Source organism: Protopterus annectens, chromosome 2.part0, assembly GCF_019279795.1.
Source record: "Protopterus annectens isolate FY-2018-M chromosome 2.part0, PAN1.0, whole genome shotgun sequence".
Taxonomy (NCBI): Eukaryota; Metazoa; Chordata; order Ceratodontiformes; family Protopteridae; genus Protopterus; species Protopterus annectens.
In genome coordinates this window covers 882,227,831-882,245,896 of record NC_056728.1, presented here as the reverse complement: position 1 = coordinate 882,245,896, position 18,066 = coordinate 882,227,831, and the positions used below count along the sequence as shown (strand labels likewise).

General features: G+C 33.4%; 1 protein-coding gene across 1 annotated transcript in view; it reads right to left on the bottom strand.

Moving 5' to 3' along the window:
- Positions 1–931: 931 nt before the first annotated feature.
- Positions 932–18,066, bottom strand: part of LOC122792788 (neuropeptide FF receptor 2-like) — a 207,598-nt gene continuing 190,463 nt past the window's right edge. The window contains exon 2 of the mRNA XM_044060358.1: positions 932–3,133. Coding sequence (XP_043916293.1) covers positions 2,281–3,133 — 853 coding nt within the window. The 3' untranslated portion in view covers positions 932–2,280. The remainder of the gene's footprint in view (positions 3,134–18,066) is intronic.

Sequence of the window (18,066 nt, the reverse complement as noted above, 5' to 3'; positions counted from 1 at the left end):
TTTCTCTACAGGCTTTAGTGGAATTGTAGAAGTAGCTCAACACATTAAGGTATTACATATGCTACTGGCTGTGGAACTGATTTTTCCTATGTATGCTACTGTGCCATCCAAACACATTTGGTATGGGTATTTGTTGTTATTTTAAATATAGTACCTTTTATGTATAGTGTTATCAGTACAAATGTACATATGAGCTACATTTATGCATTATATCTGTTCCCCTCACTATCCTTTTTGCATTGTATACTATTATTTTATGAATTATTTTGTTTCTCTATATTTATTTTACAGTTATATGCAATGGCATCTAGACTTGCAGCTGTCACTTTAGCAAGGCCTGTCAGACCCCCACATACGGCAATACCCAAAACATCTGTCAGAGCTGCCACCACACACCTGAAATAGCAGATGGAGTCAGTAGCAGTGGCAGTGGAGTGACACAGTCATTACATATTGGCAGCTAACTGACATCATTGGGGAGCTGAATGACTGCCGGCTAGATACCCAAATTAGCCATGTTGACAACCTTCTCTGCTGGATCACTGAGTCACTTCCTGCCCAGCACTAACTCCTGCATCTCATCCAGGGCCCAATAGTAAGGGAGCCCAGGATGTCAAGTAATCTCTCACCGATTCATGTCTGTTAGAGATGGCAGCTGATCAACCAGTTATCATACCACTCAGTTGTACAGCACTTGGGGAGACAGTTTTAATTTATTTGGTACCACTTCTGTGCCTTCCCTCATATAACTGCACCTTATTTTTGAAATGTCTATGTTATCTATCTATCTATCTATCTATCTATCTATCTATCTATCTATCTATCTTTATTGATCAGGAAAATCTGACTGGGCAAAATCCTTTTTCAGCTGTGGTCTATTGAAAAAAGTTTCACATTGTTACATAATACACATTTATAATTGCCGGGTAAAAACATCTGTATATGAGTTTATTTACAGGATTTTTAAATATTTCACATAAAGAAAGCATTTAACACAAAACACAAGATAGACATTAACATAAATCAGCTAATTATTGAATAAAAAAATAAAATACAATAGCACTGTATTTATTGGAAGATGGCTACAGTGGAAAGATCAGACTGGGGTGTTTTGGGATTAGTAATGTAATCTGGCAGAGCCTCTTTTTCTAAACACCTTTATTGAATGAGGTATATTCTTTACATTCTTTTTATCTTTCCATGCAGCTGTATATCTTGTTACCTTGGATTATGTGCAGCCACAAGTAAAATATTTAATAAGCCCACCTTCTGTGACATTAATTGTCAATGAGCTCTGGACCTTAGTGTGCAAACAAGGTAAACAGTGGAGGGCTGGCAATGACTGCTTCTGCTGTGTTTATGAATCCTGGGAAAAGACAATAAATATAAAATAAAAAGTGAATTCATAAAACATATATAAGCTATTCCATTTTTAGGCGGACTGAGGTAATGCAAATCCTAATTCTTTCTTGCAGTGTTTAATTTTTTTTAATTTATTTATATTTATTTGATTAACTGTATAGGTAATTATTTTTACTTTACTTAACCCATATAATCCACTGAAATTTTTTTAAAGTAAAGAAATTCCTAGAAATTAACAATGTAACAAAATGTTACCGTGCCGCATATAGGCTCGCGCCCTCCTTTGCAATGTCTTCCATATGTGGCACGGTAACATTTTGTTACATTGTTAATTTATTTGATTTGGATTGATTAACAACATCATTGATTTATTAATTGAATCATTGATTCTTTGGGAGTATATTTAAAGAAAGTGAATTACTTGTAACTTCAGATTCTGATGAAGTCTCGCGATTCGAGACGAAAGCGTGCTCAATCTGGTTGCTTTATGTGGAAATAGAGCTTTGGTTTTATTTTGGAAGAGTTCGCCTTTCTTTAATATTGTGGTGTTGGAGGACAACCTTTATTGTGCCAACAGTGGATTTTATTTTTTGTGGTTTGGTGCTACGTGTTCATGTGGCTTGTGGTTACTAATTCCTAGAAATTTATATACATTAAAGTTTACATCTTTAGTGGACTTTAGTAACTGTATAAGTAACTGTCTTAACCTATACAGTTCTCTGAAAATTCTCAAGATTGAAAATAATACTGAGATGCTTATATACACTGAAATATTTATTCTGTGTTGTACCTCAGTTAAAATATACACTACTGAGACTCATAAAAAAATTATCATTTCATGAATATTACAATATGAATACGTACAATTATATTTGTGGATATGACAGAGAGATAATTCCTAATGGATCTACCAATATTTTATGGCATATCCTTTCTCACCCCATTGTTATTAGAGACTTTCTCTAAATCTTCCATAACAAGATCTTGTTCATATTTTTCTCTATGTCTTTCAAAGCAAAGAGGTCCCTCATTCACACTAACTTGAGTGACAGGTTCTCTGATTGTCAAGTTACCTGCTGGAGAAACAGCATTGCCCTGCAGTCGATGTGAATATGCTTTTCCACGCTCAATCTCTCCTGAGCAAAGCTGAAATTTAAAAGCTGCCTGAAAACCTCGTCGGAAGTTTTCATTGAAATAGCCATATATTATAGGGTTAACACTGCTGTTAAAAAATGCTAGCCAATGAGCAAAAGGGTATATATAAATGTTAATAATTCGTATTTGCATATCTGAAAGGATGGCATAATCACTAAGCATCATCAAAGTCCACAAAGGCAGCCAAGATAAAATAAATAGTGAAGCAACAATTACAAGCATTTTAATCACTTTTTGTTTTTTTCGTGATACACTATGCTGGTTTTCATGGCCTGCTTTCTCCCCAAAAGTCACTGAAGTCTTGAAAAGAGTAATCCCAATCCTTGCATACATGATGACGATGAGTGACAGAGGAGCTAGGTAAATGTTAGCAAACAGTACTGTTGTATATATTGTTCGCATTTCCTTATCAGGCCAGTCCTCCCTGCACCAGTACACAGGACTTGTTTTGTTACCATCATTAAGAAGCACTAGAAAATGCTGGTCCTCTGTGACCTGCAGCATGACTGCAGATGGACACATAATTGCAATTGCTAAGACCCAGATCACGGCAATGATCAGTGTAGCAGTTGAGATGGTAAGTTTTTGCTTAAATGGGTACACAATGCATCGAAATCTGTAAGAAAAGGAGAAATATAGTTCAAAATAAAGATCAGGTATGCACATGAACTGATATACGGCACACAAACATAGTCATGTTTTTAATTAATTATGCTTGATACATTGACTATATAAGACATAATACTTTAAATTGCTTTGTTAAAACATTTTATTGAACAAATTAATGTATTAAAATATTTCCATATATTAAGCAATAATGCTTAAATTGGCAGATATAAGTCATCTAGTATTAAGATTTTTTATAAAAATTTGAATCATACAAATTACAAATAATCTTAATTGCCCTTGGATATGACCTTAAGCTAATTCCAGAAACTATAATATGCAGACAAAAGGGAAGAAGCCACTGAGCAAGAGGACTGGGGCATCATGATATATTTTTGAAGGAGTCTTGATAATTCTGCCAGACTGCATCTGCAGTTCCAACCAAGAGAAAATGTGAAAAAAATGGTCATTTTGAAAGACAATGGGACCTTACTAGCGAATATAATAAAATAGTTATGCTTCCATTTGTTTTATTTTTATTTATTTATACACTTGGTAAGATGCACTATGACAAACAGTTATTTTTAGAGGAACGTTATGAGCCACCTTTTGTTAACCTTTTCACAGTAAGCAACACAAAAAACTCCTGTCTACCTATGAAATGTGTAAAAGTCACAGTGAAAAGAAATCAACACATGACCAAATGAACTGATAATAGCAGAGTAAGTGATTTTTCTTTAATACAAAGGTTTCATCAGAATGTACACAACTGTGAAACCATTTAAAAAGCCCAAAACTACATTTGTGTGTCTACACAGCACCAGCCAGCAGAAAGGCATCACAAGATCAAAATATATAATGAGACTTTTATTAAAAGTTGACAAAAAGACAAAAGTAAAAAGTAAAATGTAAGGTATAGCTGCTGATTTTTTTCAAAACAAATTAATATTGACAGCATTATTCAAACTCATGCTGGTGCCCCAGCTGCAGATGGTGCAGTGGTGCAATGGTAGCATTGTAGCTTCACATTAAGAGGTTTCCCAGTTTGATTCTTGGCTAGAGTGCTTTCTGTGTGGAGTCTGCATGTCTGCCCTGCATTTGTGTGGGTTTCCTCTGGGTGCTCTGGTTTCCTCCCACATTGGAAAAACATGCAACTAGAGTATTTCTCCCTGGGCCTCCACTAAAAATTGGTTTTGTTCCAAGTCGGACTTTCCAGGTTAATAAATAAATGCTGGCTTTTACCTTCAGTAGCCAGCATACTTCTTATTGTTCAATACTGTCATAATCTCTGCTATAGCTAGTGGCAAGGATGGGATTTGAATCAAAACAGTGCCCACTAAAATGTTCTGATTAAGGAGTCTTTGCCACCAAGATGTGACTTAATGCAACCAGCAGCATGAAGTACAAGGAAGGAAGTGCACTCAAGTCTAACTCAGTAATCAGTTCACAAACTGGTCCCAGTAGCCTAAAGAGAATGAGTATTGCTGTTCTGGATATAAACTTCCTAGCATCTATCCCAAGATTAGACTGCATAAAGAGTGCATTCAGATTTGAGTCCACCACTTCCTGTGTGTACTACAGTGTCTTCCAGGACACACACACACACACACACACACACACACACACACACACACACACACACACACACACACACACACACATATAATACATACACACACACTTCCCAGATAGTGCTGGCAGAATTCTCCAAATCCCTACAACTTTATTACTGGCACAGTAGGACTCCTACCACCATTGAAGACCAGGGACCTTCAGTTATCTGTTTATCTTAAATTAAGCCAAATATGAAATAATATTTTCCCTAATAGTAGGCCCAGACTATAGCTAAGAGAAGATGGAGAGGCAGAGTTTGCTATCCAGTGGTAAATGATAACCCTCCTCTAACAGAACAAACAGAAATGCTACATATTATATATATATATATATATATATATATATATATATATATATATATATATGTATATATATATATTTAACATTTATTTACTGGGAAAATCAGACTTGGAACAAAGCCAATTTTCACCAGAGGCCCATGGAGAAACACTCCAGATATGTCTTTTTTTTTACATGGGAGGAAACTGGAGCACCCGAAGGAAATACAAAGAGGACATGCAGACTCCACACAGAAGGCACCCCAGCCAAGAATCAAACTGGAGAACCTCTTGTTGTGAGGCAACAATGCTACCACTGCACCATCCAAAAACATATATAATAAAGATCAGCTGCAAGAGCTTAAAAAGGAATAAATGCATAATTTTACTTCAACAACAAGGCATCTGTGAGGTTACAGGTTAAATATGGAAATGAATGAGAAAGCATGCAAAGAAGAATAATAAAATACCATTTTACTAAACAAACAGGAATATTTAAACTTCTGTATGAACACGCTGGATAGAAATAAGTGTGTCTATCTTAAATGGTACTTAAACTCTTTACTGGTGCAAGTTGCTTGAAGTTAACATTCAGAAATTGAAGGGGAAGTGGTCACCTCAGTATTTCCCAAGCAAACACAAGACAAAGTAAAATCCAAGCTTACATTTTTATACATTTCAGTTCTTCAGCTGTACTCTAAGACTTTATTACACTATTCTTCTAGAATGAAGTTTTTCCTAAGTTGCTTTGCTTTCCCATAGCAAAAATAGCTAAACCAGCTCTGCCAAGTGTAAAGGATAATGATTTAATTTCACCAGTCCAGAGACAGACAGCTCAAATAGACAGGATGCCGATATACATTTCTTAACTGTCTGCATTTTAATATCTGCTTTCATTTTACTGTTCTAGTCAGCTAGTCTTCCAAAGTAGACTGTTATTTCATTTTATGACCTGCTAACACAGGAGATGCAAGACATTATGGTGGGAATTCAATAAAGCCTACATGGAGTGATTTTCCATGTAGGCATAGTGGCACGGTCCCAACACAGAAATAGGCCACCGAGCGATCCGATAAACAGAGCATAGGGGCATGTGGACACGGAAGTGTCCGTGGAATGCAAATCACCTCATAAGCTGGTGAAATCCATGCAAATGAGGGTGATTTGTGATCCAATAAGTAGAAAGGCACCCGTGTAGGTGGCGTGTTGGTATCAGAAATGTGCAAGGAAAAGAAAACATGTACCAAAATGTAAATTTGAAACAGGGGCTGTAAAAGCCTAAAAGGTTAGATATTGCACTGTAGGCATGCAAATGGCCAGAACTATGGCCAGTGAGTCCAAAAAGCAATGCAAATCATTAAAAAATTGTTTTAATAGAAATATTATGTTTGCGTGACATACAGCAATGCACAAACATGCAAAAAAAATAAATTAATAAATAAAATGTTGAAAAAATAAAAATAAGACATTTGCAAAAATAATGCATTACAGTGCCCTGCATGCAGAGTGTACAATGGCAGTTTTCAGTCGTTGCCAAGGAGGCAGGCCTTAGTGTAGTGAAGCATCCAGGGTATATTCAAGTAGCTGTATGCAAATGAGCTGGGGTTACTGAATAGCAAAAAGGGCTAATGTGTCCACAGATACAACTCATGCTAGGGCTAGAACCATGTCGGTAGTAGTAGAACAAATAGCTAACATCAAAAGGGGATGTGTCATGCTATGTTTAAGCAGATTGGAGCTCAGTGGCATCTGTTTGCACTCAGCTAAGCACAGCTAAGCAAGGGTGTGTGTCCATTGCTGCTAAGCTGTGTTTAGCCCTGTGGCACATGTTTTAGCTGGTTTAAGCTAAGCTGAACATGCCCATGCATAGGGGTGTGTCTAGACTGCTGAGCACTGTTTATACTAGTGCCACAGGTTTGCGTACCACACCGCAGTGTTTAGCAGTGAAAGAATCTGAAAAAATAAAAAAATATAAGGAAATAGCCTGGGAAAGCCTATCAGACATAAATGACTGATAAGCCCTGTTCCACTAGCACTGGGCCATTCCAAGCCTTCAGTCATAAACCTGGCAGATGGCTGCATCATAGTCAGCCAATCACACAGACTGGCATCTGCAGCTTACAACTATAAAGTATGCATACACCCTACAATCTGATTTTTCCCCACATACTCTGCACCACTGGAGTAGACACTTTGGAAGTTTAACTCATTCACTACAATGGAGCTCAAGAAGCTTGCACTTTAACTTCCAATGGGTGGAGCCTACGCATTTTAACAGAATAAAATTATGTCCACACATTTCAAACAAATGTTCATATCTCTGGAACCATAGGGGTTATGAAAGAAGTATAAATGGCAAACTCTTGACTTTAGCACAATCTGTTTTTATAGTGATAGTATTCTTTAGGTTCTAGGTTTTAAACTAAATTTTATAAGTCACAGTAAACACAGTAACTATTACATTTGTAATATTTTATAAACAGCTTATAATATTTCAACAACCACTCAAGTTATACACATACTGTCTGTAGAATTTTATTCGCCTAGCTGAGAACTTTCATATGATGCTAAGGAGTTCTGTCTGTATTACTTGGTTGTTGAGATATTTAGAAAAATGTGAACATTTTATCTATATAAATTAATATCATAAAAACAACAGTTACTGTCTCTTTATCTACACTAGACATAGGTCAAATTTTTTTTTTTTTTGCATGTTTAAAGTGCATATTTATTTAGAAAAGTTGGAACACATGCTTAATTGTACAAATATAAATAAAAGTGAATATCTATCAAGATGTGCAACTGTCATTGCAAATGTCAAATACAGTTTACTTCAACATCTAAAGTTTAGCCTGATGCCATGCAATAATTTGTACGTCACTTGTTTTTTGAACTAGTAAGCACATATAGAAACATTTCTTATTTTCTTAATTATTAAAAAACAACTAGCAATATCTCAGGTGTAGTGTGATAATCAACTTTCCTGTCTCCCACCATGGAATGTCACACTGTAACACTAAACAGCATGCAAGTCACTCCATTATGAAAACATGAATGTAAATATAAAAATATGAATAGTAAGTGCCAAACAGTGACTCATTTCTCTACTGCATGACATCCTAGATTAATAATCTTAGTAATTTTCTTAGGAGATCCTTGCCCTTTCTAATTCTGCTATTATTAGTTGGTAAGTCATTTATTTAAAGAAGCTAGACAAACATGATCTAGCACTATGGATGTTAACTGGAAGTATAAAAAGGTGCTATAGGCTTGAATAAGGTAAAAGGTATTGTTGCAAATAAAAATATCCATTAATATAGTGATTAGATTATGTTACTGTTTTTGGGGATTGAACCACCGTATAATTTACATTTAGGTCATAAAACATCTCTGACTTTACCTTTATGGTGGTTGAGTTTGAAGATGCTACCTAAATTTATGGAGCTGGTGGTGGGGATTGAACCCGCAGAGGAAGAGAGTGAAGTGATGCTATCGGCCATCCATCTCCATGGTAAAAGGGTCACTGACACAGCTGTGGCAGAAAATCCATCCCATGACTGTGTCTGTTGTGAGATGTTCAATGATGCAAATGCTGCGGGTGGACAGGTCTATGATTATGCAATGATCAGGTGCAGAGCCAATGACGTGATGCAGGCTGACATCCTGAGATTAGAGGCCGTGACATGGGAGTGGAGTGCCACAGGTGGTGGGTCATCTACTGTCCCACCTGTCATGGAGATGGAGGTGTTCCCAGTCTCTATCAAAGACAGTACCACCTTCAAAGAATTCTACAGTGTAGTGCTGGATATGGGTGCTGAGATAGAGAGGTCACAAAGGCTTTCAACAGGTGATGTCCTATGCATGTTGGCCTTCCTTTTAAATGTATCACATTTGTAGTTAGGCACTGTACTGTTTATTATATGCATTACACCTATTATGTGTAGGCACATCTAGCCTCAAGGTGGCACAAGCATCTATACAACATATGGGTTTGGTTATTTTTGATTATCTTTCTTAGTAAATGTGAATGTATCACTTGCATGTGTAGTTGTGGTGCTTGGGCATACTTATACTGGATATGTTTTCTTTACCTCTAATCGCTGTAAAGCATTTTTTGGCGGTGGCATTGTAGAACTGTCCCTGTCTTATGTTGAGAAACCTTAGCCTCAGTTGATGATGATGAAGAGGCTGAGTTGGCACAGTCTCGGGTTGTTGAGAGAAAGTCTGATACAGGAAGTGTGACTCACACATATCCCCATGCACAGTCAGTGGACACAGTTTCACAGCCGGTGCATTCCCTAAACACACTAGCATGTCAAAGTGGATAGATTGATGTGGGCACTGGAGATCAATGGAGTATGACTTCCCAGGAACATACATGTTTGAATCTGCCCCTAGCAGTTGTGAGCAGAAAGATCCACACAGGATGTTGGTAATGTTGCTAATAGGAGGTATATCTACAAAGCTCCACCCTGAAGTAGGTGTGCCAGTAGCTGGCACTCAGTATATGTGCACAGCCACCAACACAGACAAGCATACCCTTCAAACCTTTAGGGTAAGAAAGTGGGACAAAGTAAAAAATAATGGGGGTAGAAAGGCCCAAAAATAGGGACAGATTTTACATATTACTCCCATACATTAGGAAGGCTGCTAGAATAATAGGTTTTGCATTAGCATGCATTTTTCTTTTTTTTTTTTTGTAAATCTTTTTATTCATTTCCAAAAACAAGAAAACATGTATACAGGTTATTTATGACAGTGAAGTATTTACAAATTATTTAAAAAGGTTGGTTAAAACCTCTAAACAGATATCAAACATTAAACCCAAAATAAAGTATTTACAAGGGTGTCTATTGTTAGCATATAATTGACTTTCTATACAATTGTTTCCTGATTATAATTTGCTACAGTCATTACTTTCCAGTATTTCAGTTACTTTTTGCCATGCTATATATAATGATGTAGTTCTTTCAGTTCTTCTTCTTTTTTTTTTTTTCTCAAAAATCTTTTTATTAAATTATGGAATATAACAAGACATCAACCAACAAACATTGTATATATAGTCAATTAGGAGTTGATTTAAGTTATACAACATTGTAAAAGCACATTTCAACTCATGAAAGTGAAAAAAAAATCAAAAACAAACTTTATATACAATATATACAAATGGTAACCAGGATGCAAATGATAGAATGAGACCACAATCATATGAGAAAATAAAGTAGAAGAATAAATAAATCCCACACTGTACAAAAGATAAAAGTTTATAATCTAATATTCATAATTAATAATAGAAAGGACCTTTTCTAAAACTTTATTATTTAAAGCCATTTTTAGGACTTTTCAACATTTTTTTTGTGCTGAAATGTACAAGTATGCCATTGTTCTAAAGGCATTCCAATTCAATTTAGTACGGTCAAGCCAATTTCTGGACATGTAAAGATTTATAAGAGAACAGATAAATATGAGTACATGTGTATCTGGTTTAGACAGATGTATCTTAGGTATGTGTAGAATTGCAGTCTCCCAGGAAAGAGTTGACTTGTGATACCCCATTTTCTGTAACCTTACTTTCAAGGAGGTCCAAAGTTTATGAGAGAATCGGCAATACCAAAAAATATTTAAGAGGTCAGCATTAGGAGAGAAGCAACAAGGGCAGGAAGGAGAATTATTTGCATCAAATTTATTAAGTTTGGAGGGAGTATGATAAGCATTATTATTTATCATCAACTGAGTATAGAACAATTTCTTGAAAGGGGAGTGTTCCAAAGTATTTCTAATGGCCAAGAGTTTTTGTTTTTCATTTAATTGAGGATTATGTTTGTCCCAGAAGTTAGAAAAGAGACATAATGAGTCTTGAATTAATTTGTTTATCAAATTATAAGATTTTGATAACCTTTTCTCAGGTAATAATAATGTTCTAATTACCGTATCAATGTTATTAAAATCTTGCTCCCTTGGAATTATATAACCACAATTAGCCATAATTACATCTCTTAACTGACGCAGAATTATAGTATATTTACAATTGACTTTCAGTGTAGTTCGAAGATTTGCCAAAGACAAATCTTTGTGTTTCAAAAGATCCCAAACATTCATATTCTTTATAAGGGGATATTTAGTTAAATTAAATGGTGCATTATCTAACTTTAAGTTAGGGTTCAGATGAAGTGGTTGTATTAGATGAAAAATATTATCAAATTTAATAAGTTTTAATAAGTCCTGAAATGCTTTGATCTTATGTTTTAGAAAATTTGAGATTTTAAGTGAATTCAAAATATCTAAGGAGATAAATGGAATGGCAACAGGGTTTATGTTTTTGGATAAATATACTGATGCCATAACATCATCCAAATTGGACATTGATTATAATGAATGATATTCAGTTTAGAAATGGACAGTAGTTTGCTAGCAGAAATAATTAAATAATAGAGATACAAATTTGGTAAACCTAAACCACCCCTATCTTTAGAAGTTGATAATTTAGAGTAAGAAATCCTAACTGTTTTAGGGAACCACAAAAATTTAGCTAGTTCTTTGTTAACTTTATCAAAAAAAGATTTAGGAATGATTTGATCAGAAGAGTTGAATTGATAAAGAAATTTGGGAAGAATATTCATTTTAATAATTGCAGCTTTGGAAAGAAGTGATAAGTTGAGAAGTTCCCATCTACGCATGTCTAACATTATTGATGTCCATATTTTAAGTAAATTATTTTGAAATGAAGACAGATTATTATGATCTATATGTATACCCAGATATTTAACTCAAAAAGTAATATGAAAATAGGAGACTGGAAATAAATATGGTTTATGTGCCAGATGGTTTACAGGGAATATATGAGTCTTTTGGGAATTAATGTGATAGTCCGACGCTAGAGAAAATTTCTCATTAGAATTAATTATTGTTTTAAGATCTGTAATAGGAGTTTGAAAATATATAACTAAATCATCAGCAAAAACAGAGAAAAGTAAATTATTGTTTAAAATCCTAGGAATCCTATGAAATGTGTTTTGTGCTAAGTATAAAAGTAATGGTTCTAAGTATAGATTAAAAAGAAAGGGAGATAAGGGGCATCCCTGTCTCGTGCCTCTAGTAATCTTTATAGAATGTGATGTGGATCCGTTAATATACAATTTGGTAAAGGATTCTTTGTAAAGGGTTTTGATAAAATTAATATATGTGATGGGAAAATTAAAGAAGGACATTGTTTGAAAGAGGAAATCCCAACTCACTCTATCAAATGCCTTTGATGCATCAAGAATTAATGCATATATTGGGTTGTTGTCATTTTTTGTAAGATGAATAATGGATTCCAAAGAGAGAGTGTTATCCCATACATGTCTGTGAGACATAAAACCTGCTTGTTGTGGGGAAATTATTGATGATAGAACCTTCTTCAATCTGTTGGCAAGAATAGAGGATACAATCTTGATAACTAAATTAATTAATGAGATGGGTCTATAGTTATGAGGGTCTGTTTTATCTTTGTTGTTTTTTAAAATTAGAATAGTTTTTGAGGTGTTCCAATGAAGATCCGAAATGTCATTTATTTTTATGTAGTTATAAACTTTAAGAAGGAAGGGTGCGATTACTGACTTAAATAATTTAAAGAATTCAGAAGTAAAACCATCAGGACCTGGGGACTTACCAAGTTTGAGTCTATCAATTGATTCAGATATTTCAAGAAGACTTAATGGGGCTGAAAGAATACTTTGCTGATTTTCATTCAAAGTAGGAAATGTTATACAACTAAGAAAACTGTTTATATGACAATTTACTAATAAATTAGACGATTTGGAATAAAGATCAGTATATAGAAATGTGAATAGTTGCATAATTTCCTTGTCTGTGTTGTATAATTTATTTTTGAATTGTATGGGCGATATTTTGGGCCTATCAAAATTATTTTTAATTATTCTAGCTAGGGTTTTCAAAGGTACTTGAGCCCATTCAGAGTAGGTAACTAATAATCTTTGATCCTGTATTGAAAGATTATTTTGATGTAATAAAATCAGATCTTTTTGAGAATTTATAATTTGTTTATAGACGGCAGGATCAGAATTTAATCTATATTGATTCTCAAGAGACTGAATTCTTAGTTTTAACAATCTTTCTTTATTATTGAATTGTTTTTTAAGGTATGAGGCCTTACCAATAAACATACCCCTTAACTTTGCCTTACACGCCGCCCATTGAATATCATAGGGAATAACTGTTGAGTCTAAGTTGTTTTCCATCTCTTGAATTATTTCTATACACAGTTTACTAACTTCTTTATTAGAGAGCAAGTTGTTATTCAAAGTCCAACAGTTCCGTTTGAATGCATAAGCAAATTTAAACTCGAGATTCAATTTTAATAAAATTCTAGAATGATCCAAAAGGAATCTGGGCTCAATAATAAAATCCAAAACTGATTGTGTAAGAGAATTAGATAAGAGAAAGAAATCTAACCTTGACCAAGAATGATAACATTTTGAATAATAAGTGTATATATCTTTTTTCTTTGAGTATTTAATGTATTGTAAAGGGTCTATAAGGTTATAATCCATTATTAAATCTTCAAGAGCAGAAGATGTTTGGTAATTATATGAAGAAGAAGAACTAGTTCGATCAATGTCAGGGTTAATTACAGCATTCCAGTCTCCGACCACTATAACATAATGATCTTTGTAATAAGAGAGGATATTATATATTTGTAAAATAAACAAATGCTGATGGTTACAAGGACTGTATAAATTTAGAACCAAAAGTGGTTTATCAAGATTGTATATATTAGAAGTAAAGTAGCACCATCTACCCTCCTTGTCATATTTTTCTTCAATAATAATCCCCTGAAATTTTTGTTTAATTATAATAGCCACACCCCTGGAATTAGAGGTATCCCCCGAGGCTATTATTTTTTGGATCCATTTTTTATTTTTATCTTTGTACCAATCATCTCTAGGTATATGTGTTTCTTGTAAAAAACATATATGAGCTTGAGATTTATAGATTAAATGAAACAATAAAGATTTCTTGTCTTTATTTTGGATCCCTCTTACATTCCAGCAATCTATTGTTAACAGATTAACCATACATCAATCTAAGGTCCATTAATATTGATGGAATAAACTAAATAAATTTATAAATAAAGAGAAGATGAAAGAAAGGAACAAACATAACTTAATTTTGTTAAAATGATTATTCTGAGTACAGATAAGTTTCAGTATAGGATTCATTGTAGTCTCATTTTCTTCCTTCTCCCTAACCCAGTGCCTATCCACCTTAACCTAACGAAAGAAGGAAGACAAAAAAGTCTATACAAAAGTAAGTACATGGTCACCCTTAACATCAAAATAAAAAAAAGAAAATTATGTAAAGTCCTAAAAAGGACTATAAACAAGTTATCAAAACTAAACATATTTACATATCTATCAAAACACAAAATGCCCGGCATACACATTCCCCATTCATCTGTATATTCACAAGCTCCTATACAGGTAAATATGATTGTAATGAATGTAAATAAACCATGCTAAAACAGCATTATGATATGAATTTGTAAGGAGATATAGTGGAACATAAATATAGTTAATAAAACAATAATATGGCTAAACACTGATAATCATAAATGTATATGAAAAAAGGTTAAATGTATGTCATAAACCTTAAAAATATATGTAGTTTAATGAAACGGAGTATTGTCAGTTAAATATAAAATTGTAATATATTTATGTTAATAATATATCTAAACAGTTAACACTAATTAATCTTCTTCACTTAGATTAAATTAATTAGTAAGGCTCTAGTAAATGTGGTGTCTAAATAGTAAGAATACTAATCAAACTAGTCTAAAGTCCTACTATAAAAATGACATCACGTGACATCTAAAATCCATTCAAAAATTAATAAAATGTATAGCATGTTATTATAAAAATAAATGAGAGCCTCTTTATGTATCATGTTGTTCTTATATTCTATTATATATAAATTTATCATTCAGGTGTTTGAATCATACACATTAGAATTTATAACAAAGGCATCATATAGCCCTTAGCAACTATATCTAAAAAATATAAATTCAAATATACAAGTGACATATAAATTCCTAAACTTGAATAAAAGACTTATTATTTGTTTATAATGAAGGATCAACAGCAAATAGCGGACCCCTAGTTAGTTAATCACTATCCCAGGTTCAGTGTGAAACAGATAATAATAAAATAAAACACATTTAAAATTATGCGCCTAGAGCGCTAACTATAATATATGAAACAATATAAACATGAATGCTTGACTCAATGCATGACATACTGAGGTAATGGAATATGTAAAGAGAAGTTAAATCAGAGTCAGGCAGATAAATATCTCATAAACCACGAAAAAACAAGAATTGTAAAACCACCAAACTGAAGCCAGCATACAGCAAACGCTTTAATGTCTTCTGGTACCTCGGCTAAACATAGCCTTCAAAGGAATAATCATAGACATACAGCTGCATCTTTTTATACATTTGCTAGATTGAGTCAATAAATCAATTATTTAATTAACATAAACCACTTAAGCTACAATTTTAATACATATAGTAAAAATATACACATTTTACTAAATTTCAAATATTAAAAGTTAATATTCATTTCTAAATTCAAACCCTTAGGCGCTAATGTACCAAAATTGAGAATGAATCTACTTTCTAGGTTCAAAAGTTTTTGTGAGAAATTCCCAACACCTGTAGCACTTGGTTTACCAAGGACAAAAAAAAATAAAGAATCCAAACATCCAGAGTGAAAGTTATTAAAATGTTCTGATATAGGACTATCAGTTCTACAATGCCTCACATCACCAATATGTTCCATTATGCGTATTTTTACCTGTCGTTTAGTTTGACCAATATAATATTTACATGGGACACAACCACAGCCCACTATATACACAACCCCACATGATTTACAATTAACTCTATCAGTAGCATTAAATTTTATACCATTTATTTCACCGCCTGAAAGATTTTTCACTTTATTACAAATTTTACACCTACCACAACTAAACATCCCATTACCTTCCTTAGAGTTATTCATATTATGTTTTAAACTCAAAAGTTCCTTAAGGTTGGAAAATCTACCATAAGAGAAGCTAACCCTTTTTGGGAACAAATGACCTATCTCATCATTATCACAAACAGTAGGCCACAAAAAATCTACAATATATTTTAATGTATTAGAAAAAGGGGAATATTTTGTTACAAAAAATATTTTATCATTATTGCCCACAACAGCATCTTTAGGAACAATAAAATTTTGATTTCTTAAACTTTTATTGCCCAAAACTTTCTTTTCACTACATGTAACATTCTTTTCAGAATAACCCCTACTTTTAAGTCTATTTTTAACATCCTGAAATTCTTCTTTCAAAAAACTTTTTTCGGATGTGTGCTCAAAAATATGCTTGAATTCTCCAAAAGGGAAGGCTTCAATTAAGTGAATTGGGTGTGCACTTGAGGCATGCAAAAAATTATTTGTTGCTGTCACCTTTCTAAATGGTCTAAACTGAATAATATCACAAGTATCTACATATAGCAAAATATCGAGGAATTCTATACTACGTAAATTCACTTTAAAAGTGAATTTCAAGCCAAATCTATTCAAATGCAGTTCATCTACAAAATTACTAAAGTCAGATATGTTGCCTTTACAAATAAATATCAAATCATCAATGTACCTACGGTATAAAACCACAGATTCACGGAAAATTTTAAAGTATACAAATAAGTAGTCTCAAAAAATGACATAAAAAGAATTGCATAAGTGGGGGCAAAATTAGCCCCCATTGCAGTTCCTTCTTTTTGCAAAAAGATTTTATCTTCACACAGAAAATAGTTATGTGTCAATGCAAATTCAAGCAACATAATAATAAAAGATGTACGTGGGCCCTCCCCCATAATCTGACTTATAGCCTCAAGGCCAAAAGTAGTAGAAATGCTTGTGTACAGAGCCTTAATATCTACGGTAGCCCAATAAAAGTCCTTGTCCCAATGCATATTTCTAACCAAAGTACAAAATTCATTCGTATTATTAATATGAGAAACAACATTCTCAAGTTCCCTTTTTAATAAGCTATCTAATAGAATTCCCACATTTTCAAGAAAACATCCACAACTTGAGACTATAGGACGGCCAGGGGGGTCATTGAAATTATGATGTAATTTCGGCAAAGCATAAAAAAATGCATCTCTAGGATTTTCAATATACAATTTTCTCACATCCTTTTGTGATAAAAAGCCTAATCTTTCACCCCGTTCTAACAGTTCCAAAAGTATTCCATTAAACTCCAAGATTGGATTGTGGGATAATTCAAGATAAATATTTTCATCAGATAACAAATCAAAAACCATCTTTAAATAATGTTGCTTTCCCATAACAACCCAATTACACCCTTTGTCAGCTTGACAATAGACATATTTGTCTGAAACATTTTGCATAGCTTTAATAGCTAGCCATTCAGACTTTGTTAGGTTAAATTCAATAAACTGCTTTCTAAATGCAATATATTCTATTTCAACTTTCCTAACAAGAATATTTTCAAAAGTGTTCAAGATAGCTGATTTTTTAGGGGGATAGAATTTGTTTTGTGTAGGCAAACAAGGAACTTCAAGCCTACCATAGCCAGTAGAGAAATGATTCTCACCACCATTCGAATCACAAAAAAATTCTAGTGCATCTACATCCATGGAATGATCTGACTCAAAGTCATAAATAGACAGATTCATTAAAGAGTCATCTAAAAAAGAAGTTTCACTATTACTACTAATATTATTATTCAACAGAGACTCATTGATAGTAGTTTGACCATCAAAAAACACTTTCAAGTGCAGTTTATGACAAAAACGCTTAATGTCTAAAAAGATATCGGCTAAAGCAGGTATTCTAACAGGAACAAATTTAGTACCCTTTTGTAGAACACAGCACATATCATTTGTTAAATTTAAATCACTCAAGTTTACAATGTGCGCATTTAACTGAGCAACATTAGTACTTGTAAATTCAAAAGCAGAATCAATCATGTTAGAGTC